This window comes from Terrapene carolina, unplaced genomic scaffold (genome assembly GCF_002925995.2).
Source record: "Terrapene carolina triunguis isolate 2854851 unplaced genomic scaffold, T_m_triunguis-2.0 Scaffold67, whole genome shotgun sequence".
Taxonomy (NCBI): domain Eukaryota; kingdom Metazoa; phylum Chordata; order Testudines; family Emydidae; genus Terrapene; species Terrapene triunguis.
The window spans coordinates 33597654-33614963 of NW_020664418.1; the positions used below are offsets into that span (position 1 = coordinate 33597654).

General features: G+C 45.3%; 1 protein-coding gene across 1 annotated transcript in view; it reads left to right on the plus strand.

Annotated features, from left to right (window-relative positions):
• LOC113406065 (transient receptor potential cation channel subfamily M member 7-like) overlaps positions 1-17310 on the plus strand; it is a 70339-nt gene that overhangs the window by 35834 nt on the left and 17195 nt on the right. The window contains exon 2 of the mRNA XM_026648309.2: positions 9955-10034. Coding sequence (XP_026504094.1) covers positions 9955-10034 — 80 coding nt within the window. The remainder of the gene's footprint in view (positions 1-9954; positions 10035-17310) is intronic.

A 17310-nucleotide genomic window follows, 5' to 3' on the forward strand; every position in this document is an offset into this window, starting at 1 on the left:
TCTGAGCTCCCCAGCTAAGCCTGCCCCTTCCCCAGCACTGCTCTATTGAAGGTACCCTGTACTCCCAGGCAACCAGGTTCTTCCCACCCCCAAGGCTGGAGTGAGACCCCCTGCCTCCTAGCTCACAGCGCTTTTTATACCAGCCCTACTGGGCCTGGATTGGCTGCTACCTGCCTTTGCCGGATTGGCCCCTCGGGGTAGGCCTTTCCCAGAGCTGGTTTTAACTCCTTCCAAACTGGAGCGGGGTGACCACCCTGCTACACCACCCTCCCTCCCCCCAAAATCCCATGCCTGGGGTAGGGGGGTTCTCTAGCCTGTGTGACCTGGAGATGTCCCGCCAGTCACACTCGCTTCTCTTCACTTTCATTCAACTTCAGGGCCAGGTCTTCCTTCTCCTTGTGGGATTTCTGCAGCTCCACCTCCACCATCCAGCGGGCCTGTTCCACAGCCGCCAGTCGCATACATAGGCTAACGTCCTCCAGACCCTCTAACTTCAGGGTCTGGGTTCCCATTGCAGCCTGCTCCCCGACAGTCTGGGTCCCAGCTTCCTGCTGGGCCCCCTCTGTCCCAGTACCTCTGTCGGATACCTTTCATTGGGCAGGGCTCCCTGGCAGGTCTACTGCAGCGTCGACCCTGCTCGCCTTCGACCACCTGGGGTCCTGAAGTATCTCTTCCTGCACCCCTTGTTCCTTGAGGGGGCAGTGTCTCTTAATATGGCCCCTCTCCTGGCACAAGAAGCAAACTCCTTGCCTCCTCCCAGCCTCAGGCCTTTCAAACTCCTTCCTGGGTCTAGCCCTCCCTGGGCTGCCCGTGTTCCCTGGCCGTGTTCCCTTGGTCCGGGCAATCCCTCCATAGGTGCCCTCACTGCCCACAGGCCCAACATGTCCATCCCCTCTTGGGTTTCTTCACCCAATGGGCCTTCCCAGGGTTTTGTCCCTTCCTCTGTTCTGGGTGAGGCTCCTTGCCCCCAACCCAGTAGGGACAGTCCCCTCTCAAATGTCCCCGCCTCCCACAGGTGTAACAAGCCCTGCACTCTGCCCAGGGCCTCCTGGCCCTGGCGCTCGGTTTCCCCTCACGCTCTCAGTGACTCTTCTTGAACTCCCCTCTCAGGCATCTTACCAGGGCCTGCTGCTCCCTTGCCATCTGCCCTACCTGCTTTTGGAGGGCTCACTGCACCTCCCATAGTCCCTCTTGGGTTTCCCGGAGCCTGATTGGCTCCTCGGGGCAGCCCTTTCCCAGACCTGGTTTTAAACCCTTCCAAAATGGAGCGGGGTGACTGCCCCGCTACACACCTGTTTTAAAATAAACAAAACACTTTTTTGGCACTGACACACACTTTTTACAGTCTGCAAATACCGTACAGCTATGTAAGCTTCAGTTAAGATAAATATTCTAAGATTAAGGTTTAGAAAATACTTGTGTATGCTATTTAGTAGTAGTTTGTTCTATGACTCTTTCTATCTTTAGTTTGTAACATTTTTCAGAAAGCACTAATTGTGAGAATATTTCAAATAAATCTTTTAATGAGTCATGGTGTGAACATACCAGTACACTTCTTTACTGAATCATAAAGGATCCAGGTCACTTTTTGTATAGTTTTAATAATTTCTATACTGATAATGAAGGCTCATTGTGACTTTTCACTATTCTTGAAATTCCTTGTACACAGCAAACATACAGTATATTGCATAATCCTCTGAGAGTTAAGAAGTAGATTAAAACAATCTTGCCCACTAGAGCATTAGGAATCTGTGTGCTGCTGAAACGTCTTTACTTTCACAAGGTATATCTTATCTTGTATGGTGGCTCTAGATGTGAGGTCTTTATCTGGAAAAGTTTAATAGGAAAAAAAGTGAATGTAGAGCAAAATGTGCAGTATGTCAGTGAAGGGTTCGTTCTACTAATACTTGCTAGGAGTATTTCCCATGTAAATCTTTGGGCATTTCCCTAGTCTGAGAACTTCAGATTGTTTAACTCTCCATGCTATTTCAATGGGTCAGTCTTATTTCACCAAGTTGCAAGTGTGAAAAGAAAATTAAATAAAATTCACAGTAAAGACTTGGCATATCTTTTTCATAATATTACTTGTAATTTTATTTCATTTAAATAAAAACTGTAAGCAACACTTGTTTTGGATTTCATAGTTTAATAGTCTCTTGAATAGCAGCACTATAAAGTTCACTGCTAACTGAATGAATGTTTAGCACCTGCTGCTAAGAGACAGCTGTATGCTTCTCTTGCCCTTTCCTTTCCTGGGACAGCAGATTCACTGAGTTCCTAGCACTATGCTTCTTTATCTCAGATGCCACTTATTTTCAGCACCTAGGTTGGAAACTACTGATCTTTCTTGGCAGGCCGTTTCCCACTTGGAGTAGAATTAACTCTGTTGTGAGGGGGAGGAATTGAAGGGCCAACCAAGAAAGGTCATTGGTTCAATACCTTCTACTAATCCCCGTAGAGGGCATAACTATCTACACTGCTTCTGGTTGCACATTTCTTTAGATCAGAAAGCACTGTAAATAAGTGGTTGGGCTCCCATCTTGTGTCTCCCTCATCATTCTTTCTTGTGGCTTCTATTTTTCTCTTCTGAATGGTTTTTTTTTTCTCTCTTCTGGGTTTTAACTTCTTCTGCTCAATTCTAGTTCTGCCTTTTTTTCCCACCGTTTTCTTTTCACTGTTTGTTTTCCCCAGTTCTCATCAACTCTGTCTTATTTTTCTATTCCTCCCATCTCACTTCCCCTAGTTTTCTCCATTCCCTTCTCTCGCTCCCTCCCTTACTTTATACTGGTCTTTACCTGTTTCTGCTGTAAGGAATACATTCTTTCCTCCCCCCATCCCCTGCCACCATTAGGAAGAGTGGTTTATGTGTTCCATGGTGGCAATCTTGCAGCTTTCAATGTCCTCTGGAGGAGCCTGGTGCCCCTTTGGGGATGTGTGCGTGCCTTACAGGTTGGGTACCCCAGATCTATTTGTTTCTTAGATGCCTCCCATTCAATCATTAACCAGCCCAGCCCTGTCTAATCTGTAAAAGCTGATAGGATCACATCACAAAGTGGCTTCAGGATATTCTTTTTTCATTTTTTTTTTTTTTTTTTTTTTTTGGAGAAAAAAACCCCCAACTATTTATAAATTGCCCAAAATGAGGATGGCAGTTAACAGAGTAACGAGTCCTTGTGTTGTCAAGCTCACAATCAAATACAGCCAACACAAAAGACTCTAGTGTGCTTGTGAAGACTGAAGTAGGAAAGATGTACAGGAAAAACAATTTTAGATGTGGCTTTGAAAGAGGTGGACAAGAAGTGGTAGATGAGTCATGAGAATTAACTTGTACAGTACTGTTTGTAGTAACTTGCTTGTTGTATGATTCCTAGTAAATTAGAATTTTGATCAATGAAGCTAAACCATCTTTAATTTAAGTATCTATATTCCTGGCCTCTATTTCCAGAAGTCAAGAAAAATAGCATTTCTGGAAAGACTCTGAGTGAACTTAGGTAGGTATCCTAAAGCAGCAATATACTTCAGGGTCCATTTTCTCCCCTTTTCCAGTGAAGGAAGCATTCCATCCTAACAAGCATTTCTAAGGAAGCATGGCTAACTTTTTTTCTTATATTGACTTCAATAGATGCAGACCAAAACTGGACATGATACTAATATTTCCAATGCATTTCACTTAGTATCAGAATAGCATCTTAATTTAATTAAGGTTTATAATAATATTGCATAGAATACAGAAGAAACGTAGGTTGCATATTGTTTCTGGATATACTTCTTGAGATTCTACTGAATTGAATCTCTTCCCAGCAAATAGCTGAAATGACAGGCTGACTCTGCATCATCCAAGTCACTTGGCAAAAGTAAAGTTTGGATCTGTAAGATAATGTTATGTCCCTGTTTTAAAGCAAGCTAAACAGAATCTTGACTAGCAATTAAAATAGGTAAACATTTAAGGAAGTCAACATCTAATTAAAGGTTTTCAAGCACATTTTGAACTCAGTTTGGAATATCTCTTGAGGATGCTCATTAAATTGTTTATCAGAAGTGGGAATAAAAGGTAGGATTTGCTACTTGACAAAGAACTAGAGTTATCCTATTTTATTGCCATTATCAATGACTGACAACTTTATAATAGAATAGTTAAAACACAAGTGAAACAGTGATAAATTTCTAACTAGCTTCATGAAATAAATAGTGAATATTTTGTAACTTCAAAATACCACATAGCAACTATTTTGGTCACACTTTAGTGAACTATTTCAGAATGTTTGCTTGCATGTTCTTGCATCTCAATTTGCATATTTTGTGTGTGTCATTTAAAATGCGTGCTATCGTTAAGTGCAAAATTCTCTTGCAATCTGGAATATACAGTAAAGAGTTTCATGAAAATGCTGTAAGCGCACTTATCTGATTTTCAAAATTTTAACCTATTCTTTTTATGTAACCATTAAAATATAACAGAGTTTATAATCTTTTGATGTTTTGTTAATGCAGTTTGATAGAGCTTTTAGCAACAGACAATAATTTAGGCCAAATTACCTGTAGTTGTAATCTGTTTTTCACTAGTGGATATTTCTTCTTTTGTTACATCATTTTTTTTTCATAATAAGTAACTGATTGTTGCAAAACTAACTTCAGAATGTAGTTAATCAAAACATTTAGGCCTGGTCTACACTAGGCTTTTATGTCGACTTTAGCGCCGTTATATCGAATTAACCCTGCACCCGTCCACACCAGGAAGCCATTTAGTTCGACATAAAGCTCTCTTTAAATCGATTTCTGTAATCCTCCCCAACGAGAGGAGTAGCGCTAAATTCGACATGGCCATATCGAATTAGGCTAGGTGTGGATGGAAATCGACGTTAATAGCTCCGGGAGCTATCCCACAGTGCACCACTCTGTTGACGCTCTGGACAGCAGTCCGAGCTCGGATGCTCTGACCAGCCACACCCCCGGGAAAATTTGAATTCATTTTCATTTTCCTGTCTGGGCAGTTTGAATCTCAGTTCCTCTTTGGACATCGAGGGGAGCTCAGCAGCAGTGGCAACTATGCAGAGCTCTCCAGCAGAGATGGCCGTGCAATCTAATAGAAAGAGGGCCCCAGCATGGACTGATCGGGAAGTCTTGGATCTCATCGCAGTGTGGGGCGATGAGTCCGTGCTTTCAGAGCTGCGCTCCAAAAGAAGGAATGCTAAGATCTACGAGAAGATCTCCAAAGCCATGGCAGAGAGAGGCTACAGCCGGGATGCAACGCAGTGCCGCGTGAAAATCAAGGAGCTGAGACAAGGCTACCAAAAAACCAAAGAGGCTAACGGACGCTCCGGATCCCAGCCCCACACATCCCGTTTCTACGAGGCACTGCATTCCATCCTGGGAGCGGCCGCCACCACTACCCCACCCCTGACCGTGGACTCCGAGGATGGGATCATGTCGGACATGACAGCGGACGGGGAAGAGGAGGAAGGAGATGAGGAGGACGAGGCAGTCGACAGCGCTGGCACCGCTGATTTCCCCGACAGCCAGGAGCTCTTCATCACCCTTACCGAGATCCCGTACCAACCGTCCCCATCCCTTACCCCGGACACAGAATCAGGGGACGGATCAAGCAGTAAGTGCTGTAAACATGTAAACATTTATTTAAAACAGAACGGTAATATTTATACTATTAACAATGTATATTTATAAAAGTGCTGTAAACTAGTAAAAAAATAATCAGGTACAAAACAGGAATATTTACAAAGGTAACAAATGGGTTTTGCATGATTTCTCTGTCTTAGGCTCTTCTCAATTTAGTCCCAAGTATTTTAAAAAAATTTCACAATGTCCGTTACTACATGATTCCCAGGCCCAAGACGCTCCACTCCAAAGTCCCAGTGCACCTACGCGAAAATCCGGTCAATGTGGCCGGGGATCGACGAGAAATCCTCGTAGGAGAACTCCTCGTAGGTCTCGTGGAGGTAGAGCTCAAGCCTGTTGATCAGGTTCCGGGGTAGGGCGATCTTAGTGGGCCCTCCGTGGTAGCAGACATGTCCCCTCCATGCCACAATCAGGTACTCGGGGATCATGGCCCGACATAGCATGGCGGCATACGGCCCCGGTTTCTGCATGCTTTCCCGCAGCATGCGTTCTCTCTGGGTGTCCGGGATCCTCAGGAGGGTGATGTCGCTCATGACGCCCTGCTTTGAATTAGGGAGGGGACTGTTAGTATTGGGACTGCTTTACAGCCACGCGGTGGAGGGAGAGGGGCAGCATACAGGGATCTTTCCCTGGGACAGCCGCGAGGGGGTGGGACAGGGGCAGAGTTGATGCTGTCCTGATTGCTGGCAGCAGAGACTGGCATTGCTTTCAATGTGAAAGGAGGCCAGTGCTACTGCTGGAGTTTTAAGCAGCCACAAGTCTGCGGCTTACCATTATTGCCCGCTCCAGAAGTTCAGGTCTCCAGCCACAGTTCTCTGAACACTCCAAGACCTCCGCAAGTCCACAGGCACTGAAGGCGACGGCCGAAAATTCGACCTTGTCCTGAGTGCGCATGTGAGAGGTTCAGTGCATGGTCTTGTTCACAGAGAAAGACTAGGTTCTTTGTATACAATTTCATTTATCTGTCTCAGGAATTCACTCCCTTTTTAAAATTCACACAGACACATCTGCGACTGTCTCCCAACCCAGCCTGTCAGCACACTCCCAGAGGCTAGCGCAGATTAGGCGGAGGAAGAAGAAGACGCGTGAAGACATGTTCACAGAACTAATGGGCTGCTCCCGAGCCCAGGCAGCCCAGCAGACACAGTGGAGGGAGAACTTGTCACAAATGCACCGAGCAGTCATGGAACGGGAGGAGAGGTGGCGTCAGGAGGACCAACAGGCTACTGAAAAGCTGCTTGGACTAATGAGGGAGCAAACGGACACGCTCCGGCGCCTTGTGGATGTTCTGCAAGACCGGAGGCAGGAGGACAGAGCCCCGCTGCAGTCTATCTGTAACCGCCCTCACCCGCCACCAAGTCCCACACCACCCTCACCCAAAGTCCAAAGAAGGAGGGGCGGCAAGGGCCGTTAAAACTTTCAATCAACCCCTGCAGACTGCTCTAGCAGTAGAAGGCTGACATTCCCCAAAATTTCATAAGTCCTTTCCTACCCACCTCACACAAGCCCCCGTCCAAGTTTCACCCCCCACGTTTCATGTCTGGTTCGCAATAAAATGTTTGTTTCTGTTCATTACTGTTTCAGTCAGGTTCTTTTGAGGGAGAGTCTGTCTGGAGGGGGGGAAGGGGCTTGGTAATTGGACAGGACAGTCACCTTTAGCAGGGTACAGAGGCGGTGTCAGGTCCAGCATCAGGACACATACACAGTGCAGTCACTGGTTACCCTGGTCAGTCTGGGAGGTGCTTTTCATGTTTTTGGGGGGGGGGGTTGCTCTGTGACTTTGTGGCGGGGGAGGGCAGTTACAGATCTTATGCAGCGGTCCTTATCCTGGCTCACAGATCCACGCAGCAGGGGATCTGTAACCCTACCCCCCCTGCCAGAAAGTCACATAGCCGACACATACACACAGTCCCCCCCCAGGAGTGCTGGCAGGCTCCATTGAAATAACCAGTCCACCAGTGCGGAGCCTGTCATTCCGGGAGTTTAGAAGTATCATTTGCATCAGAACACTAAACCCGCCCCCCGCCACAGTCTGCGTCCCCGGTTTAAAATATTCCCGCGAAAACAGCAATACAGACAACGGTGTTCATTAAAAAATCGAAATGATTTTATTTTTTGGGAAGGGGAAGGGGGTGAAGGTTGTATGTAACTGGAGAGGATAGTCAAAATGGACTGGGTAAAGAAACGGGGGCAGGTTCAGCTTTTCTGTCCACAAACTGAAAAGTCACTGGTTGCCCTGCTCACTCAGGAACCTAGCTTTCAAAGCCTCCCGGATGCACAGGGCGTCCCGCTGGGATCTTCTAATGGCCCGGCTGTCTGGCTGGACGTAATCAGCAGCCAGGCTATTTGCCTCTAGCTCCCACCCCGCCATAAAGGTCTCCCCCTTGCTCTCACACAGATTGTGGAGCACACAGCAAGCTGCAATAACGATGGGGATATTGGTTTCACTGAGATCACAGCGAGTGAGTAAGCTTCTCCATCTCCCTTTGAGACGGCCAAAAGCACACTCCACCACCATTCTGCACTTGCTCAGCCGGTAGTTGAACAGTTCTTTTTCTGTGTCCAGGGCGCCAGTATAGGGCTTCATGAGCCAGGGCATTAGCGGGTAGGCTGGGTCCCCGAGGATGACTGTAGGCATCTCCACATCCCCAAGAGTTATTTTGTGGTCTGGGAAGTAAATACCTTCCTGCAGCCGTCTAAACAGACCAGAGTTCCTGAACACGCGAGCGTCATGAACCTTGCCCGGCCATCCGACGTAGATGTTTGTAAACCGTCCCCGATGGTCCACCAGTGCTTGCAGCACCATTGAAAAGTAGCCCTTTCTATTGATGTACTGGCTGGCCTGGTGGTCCGGTCCCAGGATAGGGATGTGAGTCCCATCGATAGCCCCACCGCAGTTTGGGAATCCCATCGCGGCGAAGCCATCTATGATGGCCTGCGCGTTTCCCAGGGTCACTACCTTTGACAGCAGTACCTTGACGATTGCCTTGGCTACTTGCATGACAACAACCCCCACGGTAGATTTGCCCACACCAAAGTGGTTCGCGACTGACCGGTAGCTGTCCGGCGTTGCAAGCTTCCAGAGGGCTATGGCCACTCGCTTCTGGACAGTGAGGGCTGCTCGCATGCGGGTGTCCTTGCGCTTCAGGGCAGGGGACAGCAACTCACAAAGTTCGAGGAAAGTCCCCTTCCGCATGCGAAAGTTTCGCAGCCACTGGGATTCATCCCAGACCTGAAGCACTATACGGTCCCACCAGTCCGTGCTTGTTTCCCGGGCCCAGAATCGCCGTTCAACAAAATCCACATGCCCCATTGCCAACGTCATGTCCTGGGCGCTGGGGCTCGTGGTTTCTGACAGCTCTGTGCCACTCTCCGACTTCAGGCTCTCACGGCGGTGCCGTAGCCTCCTCGCCCGATTTCTCTGCATCTGCCTCAGGGAAAGGTGTATGATAAGCTGCGAGGTGTTGAGAACGGCCACAAGTGCAGCGATGGTCGCAGCGTGATCCATGATCGCAGTGCTGTGGCGTCCGCGCTGTCACTGACCAGAAAAGTGCGCGAACTGATTTCCCGCCGGCGCTTTCATGGAGGGAGGGAGGGCGTTAGTGACGGACGGATGACGACAAATTTTTTTTACCCAGAAGGCATTGGCGGCTCGACCCAGAATTCCGATGGGCAGCGGGGACTGCGGGAACTGTGGGATAGCTGCCCACAGTGCACCGCTTCCAATATCGACGCTCGCCCCGTTAGTGTGGACTCACAAAGTCGAATTACTGTCCTTAGTGTGTCCTTAGTGTGGACACACACGTTCGACTTTGCAATATCGATTCCACATATTCGATTTAAGTAAAATCGAATTACCCTCGTAGTGTAGACATACCCTTAGACTTTTAAAAAGTGACTAGTCTTTAAGGTGCCACCGGACTCCTGGTTATTTTTGTGGATACAGACTAACACGGCTCCCCGGATACATAAAAAGTGACTACTGATTCTGGTTGCTTCAAATTTTAGGTGCCCAATATGAGGCACTTTAAAGGGGCCTGATTTTCAGAGAGAAAGCTCTTATTGAAAATCAGACCTCTTCACATGTGCATTCAAAATCACTCTTGCTTTTGAATATCTTGGCCTTACTGTTTGTCCTTGTCAATACTGCAGATATATGCTTTCATCAATGAAAAATAGAAATATATTTAAATGGGGAATTATATTTCTTTAATGCCTACTTCTGGCTATTGTATCATACAGTTTTCTTTTTTTAAAGAATATTGACAGTGATTTATATGATAATTTTATAATATAATTCTTGTATAACTCTTATTTTTACAGTCCCAGAAATCCTGGATAGAAAACACTTTTACCAAGAGGGAATGTGTGTATATTATACCAAGTTCAAAGGACCCTCACAGGTAACTAGAAATTTTATGCATGGCTTCCTTAGTACTTCTTAATTAAATTGGTATAAAATAGATTGGTACAGTAACTGCTGTTCTTAAAACATTCATGTAAACTCAATTTTTTTTATCTATATAAAATGAAACTCTGCCTTTAGTTCACTCCTTAGTGCCTAAGCATCACAACTGTGTCTGTAAGGTTTCTCTGACTTTATTGAAAGTCCCTCAACATACCACAGATACCTATTCATTTGAGTATGTCGCCTCTTCCTTTTTCTACTAGTCCCTGTAGTGGGCATAACTATCTACAATGCTTCTTGTTGCACATTTCTTTAGATCAGAAAGCACTGTAAAGATGCACTTCATACAGAGACTGGTAGAGGAAAGAAGACTGTGAGCCTGCAAGAAATACATTTCCTTTCATGCTGAAGAGTTGACATTAAGGAGATAGGGAGAAATAAATGTGAGAGTGTGATGCAGAAAGAGATGAAGAATCCAATGGAAAGAGAAAAGAGAGAAATCCAAGAGAGCCAAAATTGACACGGGCCATACAGACTCAAAGGTGGAGGAAAGTTGTGTTTTCAGAAAACTCAATTCTGATATCAGGGTGTGGCATGTGATACCTTCCCCCCCCCCCCCACTCCATCCTCATCATTCAAAACCTTTGGGGGGGAAAAACAACAGTGTGAAAAGACGAGGAAAGGTCAGAAAGGGCATTGAAAATGGTTACAACTATGGAGGGCATTAAGTATGATGAAAATCTGCAAATATTAGTATTTTGCTTAGTAAGCATTGAGTAAGAGACCTGACTTTAGGCATATGAAACGATACAGGGTGTAATAAAATTGATTAAATACTGCTTTTAACTTAGTCTTTCACAATACCTGAACAAGATGATGTGAAATTAAAATGTGCAGTCAACTTAGAAATATGACCTCTGAAGCATCTAGTTAGTTTGTGGATTTCACTGGTTCTAGAAGTCATTCAGATATAAATTAACAAGATTCTTAACAGGATTTAATTTATACATGTTGTAGCATCTTGCTGATATAAACCCACCTCCAATCACAAATGAGATTAAATCTATTGTTACTTCATGTTACATGGCAATTTAAAAAATTGCTAAAATTAGAAATACTAGTTGCAATTTAACTGCCTCTACAGCCCCAAGTTAAGTGTTACACAGTTTCAATGACTTTTAGAATTAAACTTCTGCTTTTCAGATCCATAAAGCTGCTAGTTCAAGTCCTGCACATAGAACACTTGTATAACTTTGCTAAATTCAGACTAATATTAGTTTCTTTTGAGAATTTGTTTCAGGCAGAATAAAGCTCTAGTCTGAGCTCTAGTCTGTGAAATGTATCACAAATGATTCATTAAATTCCTTGAAACCATAGGACCCTGAGAAGGTTTTAAAATTTACTGCCACGATCCAATTGAAACACATGGAAAACTTGCAAATGCAAGCAGAGTAATTAGGAAGCTGTTAAAATTTCCAGAGCATTTCCCAGGGAACAAAACAATCTTTCAACACTTGTCTTTTTAAGTTTAATCCATTTGTAGCCTACAAATGAAGTTTCGCATTTGGCTAATCCATTCCTTAGATTTTATCTTACTGTAGTTCCTGAAATATGCATGAAGGAATCAAATATAGAAGAGAAAAAAACATTTTTTAGATGTTTTGCAGAATAATTTTGCTTAGCATAAGTTGTGATCTATAGTTAAAAACCTAGTTTGGCAATTATTGAAATCTAGTTTCATATTAAATATCCAGAAGATTTATAACTTAATGTAGCTTCAAAAAAGGCTAAAATAACTACAATTTAAAGAGCTTGCTTTATGCTTTAATTTATTTTCAGCATAGTTATAAAATGTGAATATACAATATAATTTGATTTTAGATAGTATATTTTTGTACAATTATACCAAAATTTATTATGGACTTGAATAATACAGGTTAGTTAATTGTTTATGATGAAAGTTACAGAAAACTGTTATGCAAATACAGAAGGGGAAAGAAAGAGGCAAAGACAAAGAGGAAAAGATGTGTAAAATGAGATTTGGAAGGAGATGGAATTAGAATTTCTGCATCGTTTCACAATGAATTGATTGAATTAATAGAACATTGTACAAGTTCATTAGGACCCAGCTTATCCTTATGCACATGAAGGGCAAAATAACCTTCACCCCAAAGCAAAAAATCCCAACAAGACACAGGAATGAGAAGGATCAACTCTGAGGGAGAGATGCCACAGTATTTAAACTATGGAGTCAAAGAAAAAGACAGCATATTACCCCCCCTCCCAAGAGTTGTAGAAAAATATAAAAGCTTCATACTATCTAGTTTAAGACCCCAGTTTACCAAACATTTAAGCATGGGTTTAACCTGAAACAGTGTGAATAATCCCATTGAAGTTAATGGTGATTAAAGACCATTATTTAACTTCAATAGGACTATGCATGTGCTTAAATACTTTGATGAATCAGGGCCTAAAAATATAATTTAGGCCATGTCTACACTATAGAGTTAAGTCGACTTAAGTTACGTCAATGATCATAAACCGCTGTAATTATATTGCTTGTGCATTTTCGCACAATGCTCCTTGTGTCGGTAGAACTTGTCCACAGGTGATGCTGTAGCACTGACAAAGAGAGTATGCACCATTGGTAGCTATCCCCCTGTGCAAATCGCTTCCACCTCCCGTTAGGAGTTCTAGGAATGGATCGTAGTGCATCATGGGGGCGAAATCACCGCCCCTCTGATGCAGTTTTCTCCATCCCATAATTCCAAGGTCTTCTGACTGGGTTTTGCACCGTTTTCAACTGCCCCTGTAAACCTTGTGCCTTCCCTCTCTGCCTGGAAGCATGGATCCTGCACTGCTCACCAGTCTTTGATAAGTATTATGAACACAACGTGGCTGACCTTCAGTATTTCATAAATTGCTAATCTGAACAGGCATCTGTGCTGCCTGCACTACTGTATGCCATGGAAAGAAACAATTCAAAATTGATTTGGCATTCACAGAGCAGCTGCACAAGGTGGACCGTCACTATTGGGCTCAGGAAACAAGCACCGAGTGGTGGGATCAGATTGTGATGCAGGTATGGCATGATGAGCAGTGGCTGCAGAACTTTTGTATGTGCAAAGCCACCTTCTTTGAACTGTATGTGGAGCTCGCCCCTGCCCTCCGGTGCCAGAACACAGAAATGAAAGCTGCCCTAATGGTGGAAAAGCGAGTGGTGATTGCTGTGTGGAAGTGGGCAACTCCAGACTGCTACCGGTCAGTCATGAATCAGTTTGGAGTTGGGAAGTCCACTGGGGGGGTTGCGCTGATGCAAGTGTGCAGGGCCATGAATCACCTCCTGCTACGAAAGACTGTGATTCTGCAGTGTGCAGGAAATAGTGGATGCCGTTGTGGCAATGGGATTCCCTAACTGCGGCAGGGCTATAGATGGCGCACACATCCCAATTTTGGCCCCAGACCATCTTGCGACAGAGTGTACATCAACAGAAAGGGCTACTTATCTATGCTACTGCAGGCGCTGGTGGATCACCAGGGTCGTGTCACTGACATCAACACAAGGTGGTCAGGGAAGTTGCATGACACATGTATCTTCATGAACCCTCGCCTGTACAGAAAGCCACAAGTAGGGACTTTCCAATAGAGGATGTGGAAATGCCCATAGTGATCCTGGGAGACCCAACCTACCCCTCACTCCTGTGGTTCATGAATCCATACACCTGAAATCTTGACAGCAACAAGGAGCACTTCAATAACAGGCTCAGCAGGTACAGAATGACCGTAGAATGTGCCTTTGGCAGATTAAAGGGTTGCTGGCACTGCCTTTTTGGCAGGTTAGACCTCAGTGCACTGTATAACATTTATGAAGCTAAGAGAGAAAAGTTTCCCCAGGGGTGGAGCGATGAGGTGGATTGCCAGGTGGCTGATTTTGAGCAGCCAGACAGCAGTGTTACTAGAGGGGCTCAATGGGGGGCTATTTGAATCAGGGAGGCTTTGAAGCAGCATTTTGACAATGAGCCCCAGTAATGTGTCTTTCTGTAATGAATTAAGCCAGGCATTGTTTACTTGCCACCTTGAGTGACCCCTGTAATGATTTCTGCCTGAGCATTAATTGTAGTCTGCAAATGTGGCAGTTGCCACTGTTTGAATTTCTGTTGCAACCATCCTGTGTAAGTCACAAAGAAAGAAGCACTGTCTTTGTAAAACTCAATTTTTATTAAAGGTAATACACAGATTAATATTTCTTACAAGAGACCTGACAGTGAACAGCACTCACACGTAGCTGTGAGATCCTCACTTCAGAAAGGCTAGCTGTCATTATGGAAAATGTCCCTTGCAGTGGAGTGCAAGGTGTACTTGCAGTGGAGTGCAAGGGGTACTGCTATGGGTCAGGAATGTGTGTGGGGAGTTTGGGGAGGGCAAGGAATACAGTTCTGTACGGGCTGCAGGAGGATATTCCTGGGGAATTCTGCGCCTAAAAATTCTGTGCACAATATTTTAAAAATCTACAAAATTCCACATGTTTTATTTGTCAAACTAACACAATATAATCACGCTGGTTTCAGTTATTTTGGTGATTTATTTAAACTACAATACAGTGGATGGAGAATGGAAGTGGGAAGCATTGGAGGAAATCCCCAACCCACCTTGCCTTATGGTAATGTAGTTAGGTTTCACCCTTTATTTCTAATTATTAGTCAACAAATATATGCAGTCATGTGCTCAGTGTTACATCATAGGCAAGTGAAGCTGGGGAATCAAACCCATAATTTATATTGGCTACTGACCATCTCCAGAAAGGTTAGTAGCAGACAGTTCATGGAGCACATTTTGATAGGAAATTTTTTAAGTCCAAAAATTTAGATCAGTTCTAATCACTAAAGTAACCTTAGCATTTATAAGGCCACATGTCCTTTACACAACTCTGGCAATGTAAAGGAGCCTTAAAAGTTTTACACCTGTTTTACACTCCTGGAGGAATTCACAAAGACAGTGGGAACAATTACTAAGCAGGCAGGCTGCTACATTTTGCTCTAACTGAGGGGACAGAGCCTGCCCCAAGCCTACCTCTTCAGAAACACCCCAAAGCCCTGCCCTTCCACGCCAAGCTTGTTGCAATAGCGAACGAGAGGGACAGAGCTTTTCTCTCTCTCTCTCACATGCATGACTGCCCATCACCATCTCATTTACGTCTCTGCCAGCTGCTCCAGGCGCCCGAACCAACCTGCCTGTGCTGTCAGGGAGGCGTACGTGACTGCTCTTGTGCTTTCCCTTTGTTTCCCATCAGAAGTCATTTTTCTGCGGGGAAGCAAAGAAATCTGCGGGGGACATTAATTCTGCACACGCTCAGTGATGCAGAATTCCCCCAGGAGTAAGGGGGAGTCGAGCACTCACGTGTTCTGCTTGCAGAGCAATCAGGGACCTCAGGATCTCTGTTTGGTCCTCCATGAACTTTATTACCCACTCTTGACTTTGTCTCCTCTCCTCTAGTTTCTCATTTGTCTATCTCAACGTTCTGTGCTTGCTATTGGCCTGATCTGATGATTGCAGCAATTCCCGAAACATATCCTCCTTACTCTTCCTTGTTCACCTCCTTATCTGATGGAGGTGCTCCGCTGGTTTGTAGGAGCTGGCCCTTAAGGACACATCTGCAGAAGCAAAAGAAACAATACATAGAGTAATTATTGTATGTGCACTCAGTCTTAAATCATAAAAGTTACATATACTTCTTTCTCACTTTCCCTTATTAAGCACACAGCACGGTCAGAGCACTAAACATGGTGAGTTTGGCCCTGGGGGTCGGAGGGGGGGGGGGGGGAAGAAGGTGCAAGACAGGACAAAGGGTCTGGGTGGTTTCAGAAGGGGATCAGTACAAGTGTCCTGAGACATTATTCTGAATACTAGCACCGTTTTCCACAGGTGGGGGGCGATCAAAGCTGAAATCATACTATTGAGGGTAACTGAAGATGCAAGGGTGCATCTCCTACATATGTGTCACTTCAGATCGGCACCATATGTTGCTCGCCTGTGTGATGCTTTGATTCCTCCAGAAGTAACTGCTGATTGGCGCACCAAAATTTCCTACAATGGAGGAAGGAACAAAGTAGCTCTGCCAAGGAACCTTCGGCTGAGGATTGCTGAGTATCTGCAGGAAAGTTTCCTAGAGCTCTCTATGGAGGATTCTTAGAAGATCTCGGTGTGCATCAACAAACTTTTCCACAGGGCCCCCATTATGTAGCTGCACAGGGAAATGCGAAGCAGATGCAAATAGTACCTAATAGTGTTAATTTTGACCCCTTCTCCCACATGCACCATGTAACAAAATAAAAGACACCTCTACCTCATGTAACCATGAATTATCAAAGAAAAATGAGTACTTACTGGAGCTCCCCTCTCCTGCTTCAGGCACACCTTTGCCGGACTGCTTCTGGGACTGGCTAGACCCCTCCTGAGTCAGAAAGAGGTCCTGGCTTGCTACACCACCAGACGAGCCTGTTGCCTGTCGCACATCCTCCTCCAATTCACCCTCCTCATCCACTACTTTGTTCTCGGGTTGACTCTGCTGGGCACTGCCTTCAGTCCCCCCCGAAGTATCCACAGGGCTCTTGGCAGTGGAGGTGGGGTCACCACTGAGGATAGCATATAGCTCCTTGTAGAAGTGGCATATTTTTGGTACTACACCAGAGTGACGGTTGGCCTCCTTTGTCTTCTGGTAGCCTGTCTCAGCTCCATTATCTTCGCACAGCACTGCAGCATGTCCCTTTTGTGCCCCTTCTCATCCATGCCACAAGCAATTTGCTTGTAGGTGTCAGAGTTCCTACGAGCTGCAACTGCACAGCCTCCTCTCCCCACAGACCCAACAGATCCAGCAACTCTGGAGTACTCCACGTGGGAGCCTGTTTGCTGTGGAAAGCTGGCACGGTCAGCTGGGAAGATGCCGTCCAAGCTGAGCAAACAGGAAGTGGAATTTCAAAAATTCCTAGGGCTTTAAAGGGGGAGGGGTGCATGCCTGTGTACCTGTCTGCAGGGCAGCAGAATAGAAACTGCTTAGCAGAGCAGTCATGATGGGCATTTTAGGACACCACCTAGAGGCCACTTAGGGAAACATAAGCAAGTGCAGCGTCTATACCAGGGATGGGCAAACTTTTTGGCCCGAGGGCCACATCTGGGTGGAGAAATTGTACGCAGGGCCATATGAATGTAAGGGTGGGGCAGGGGGTTGGGGTGCAGGAGGGGGGTTGGGGCGCGGGAGGGGGTAAGGGCAGGGG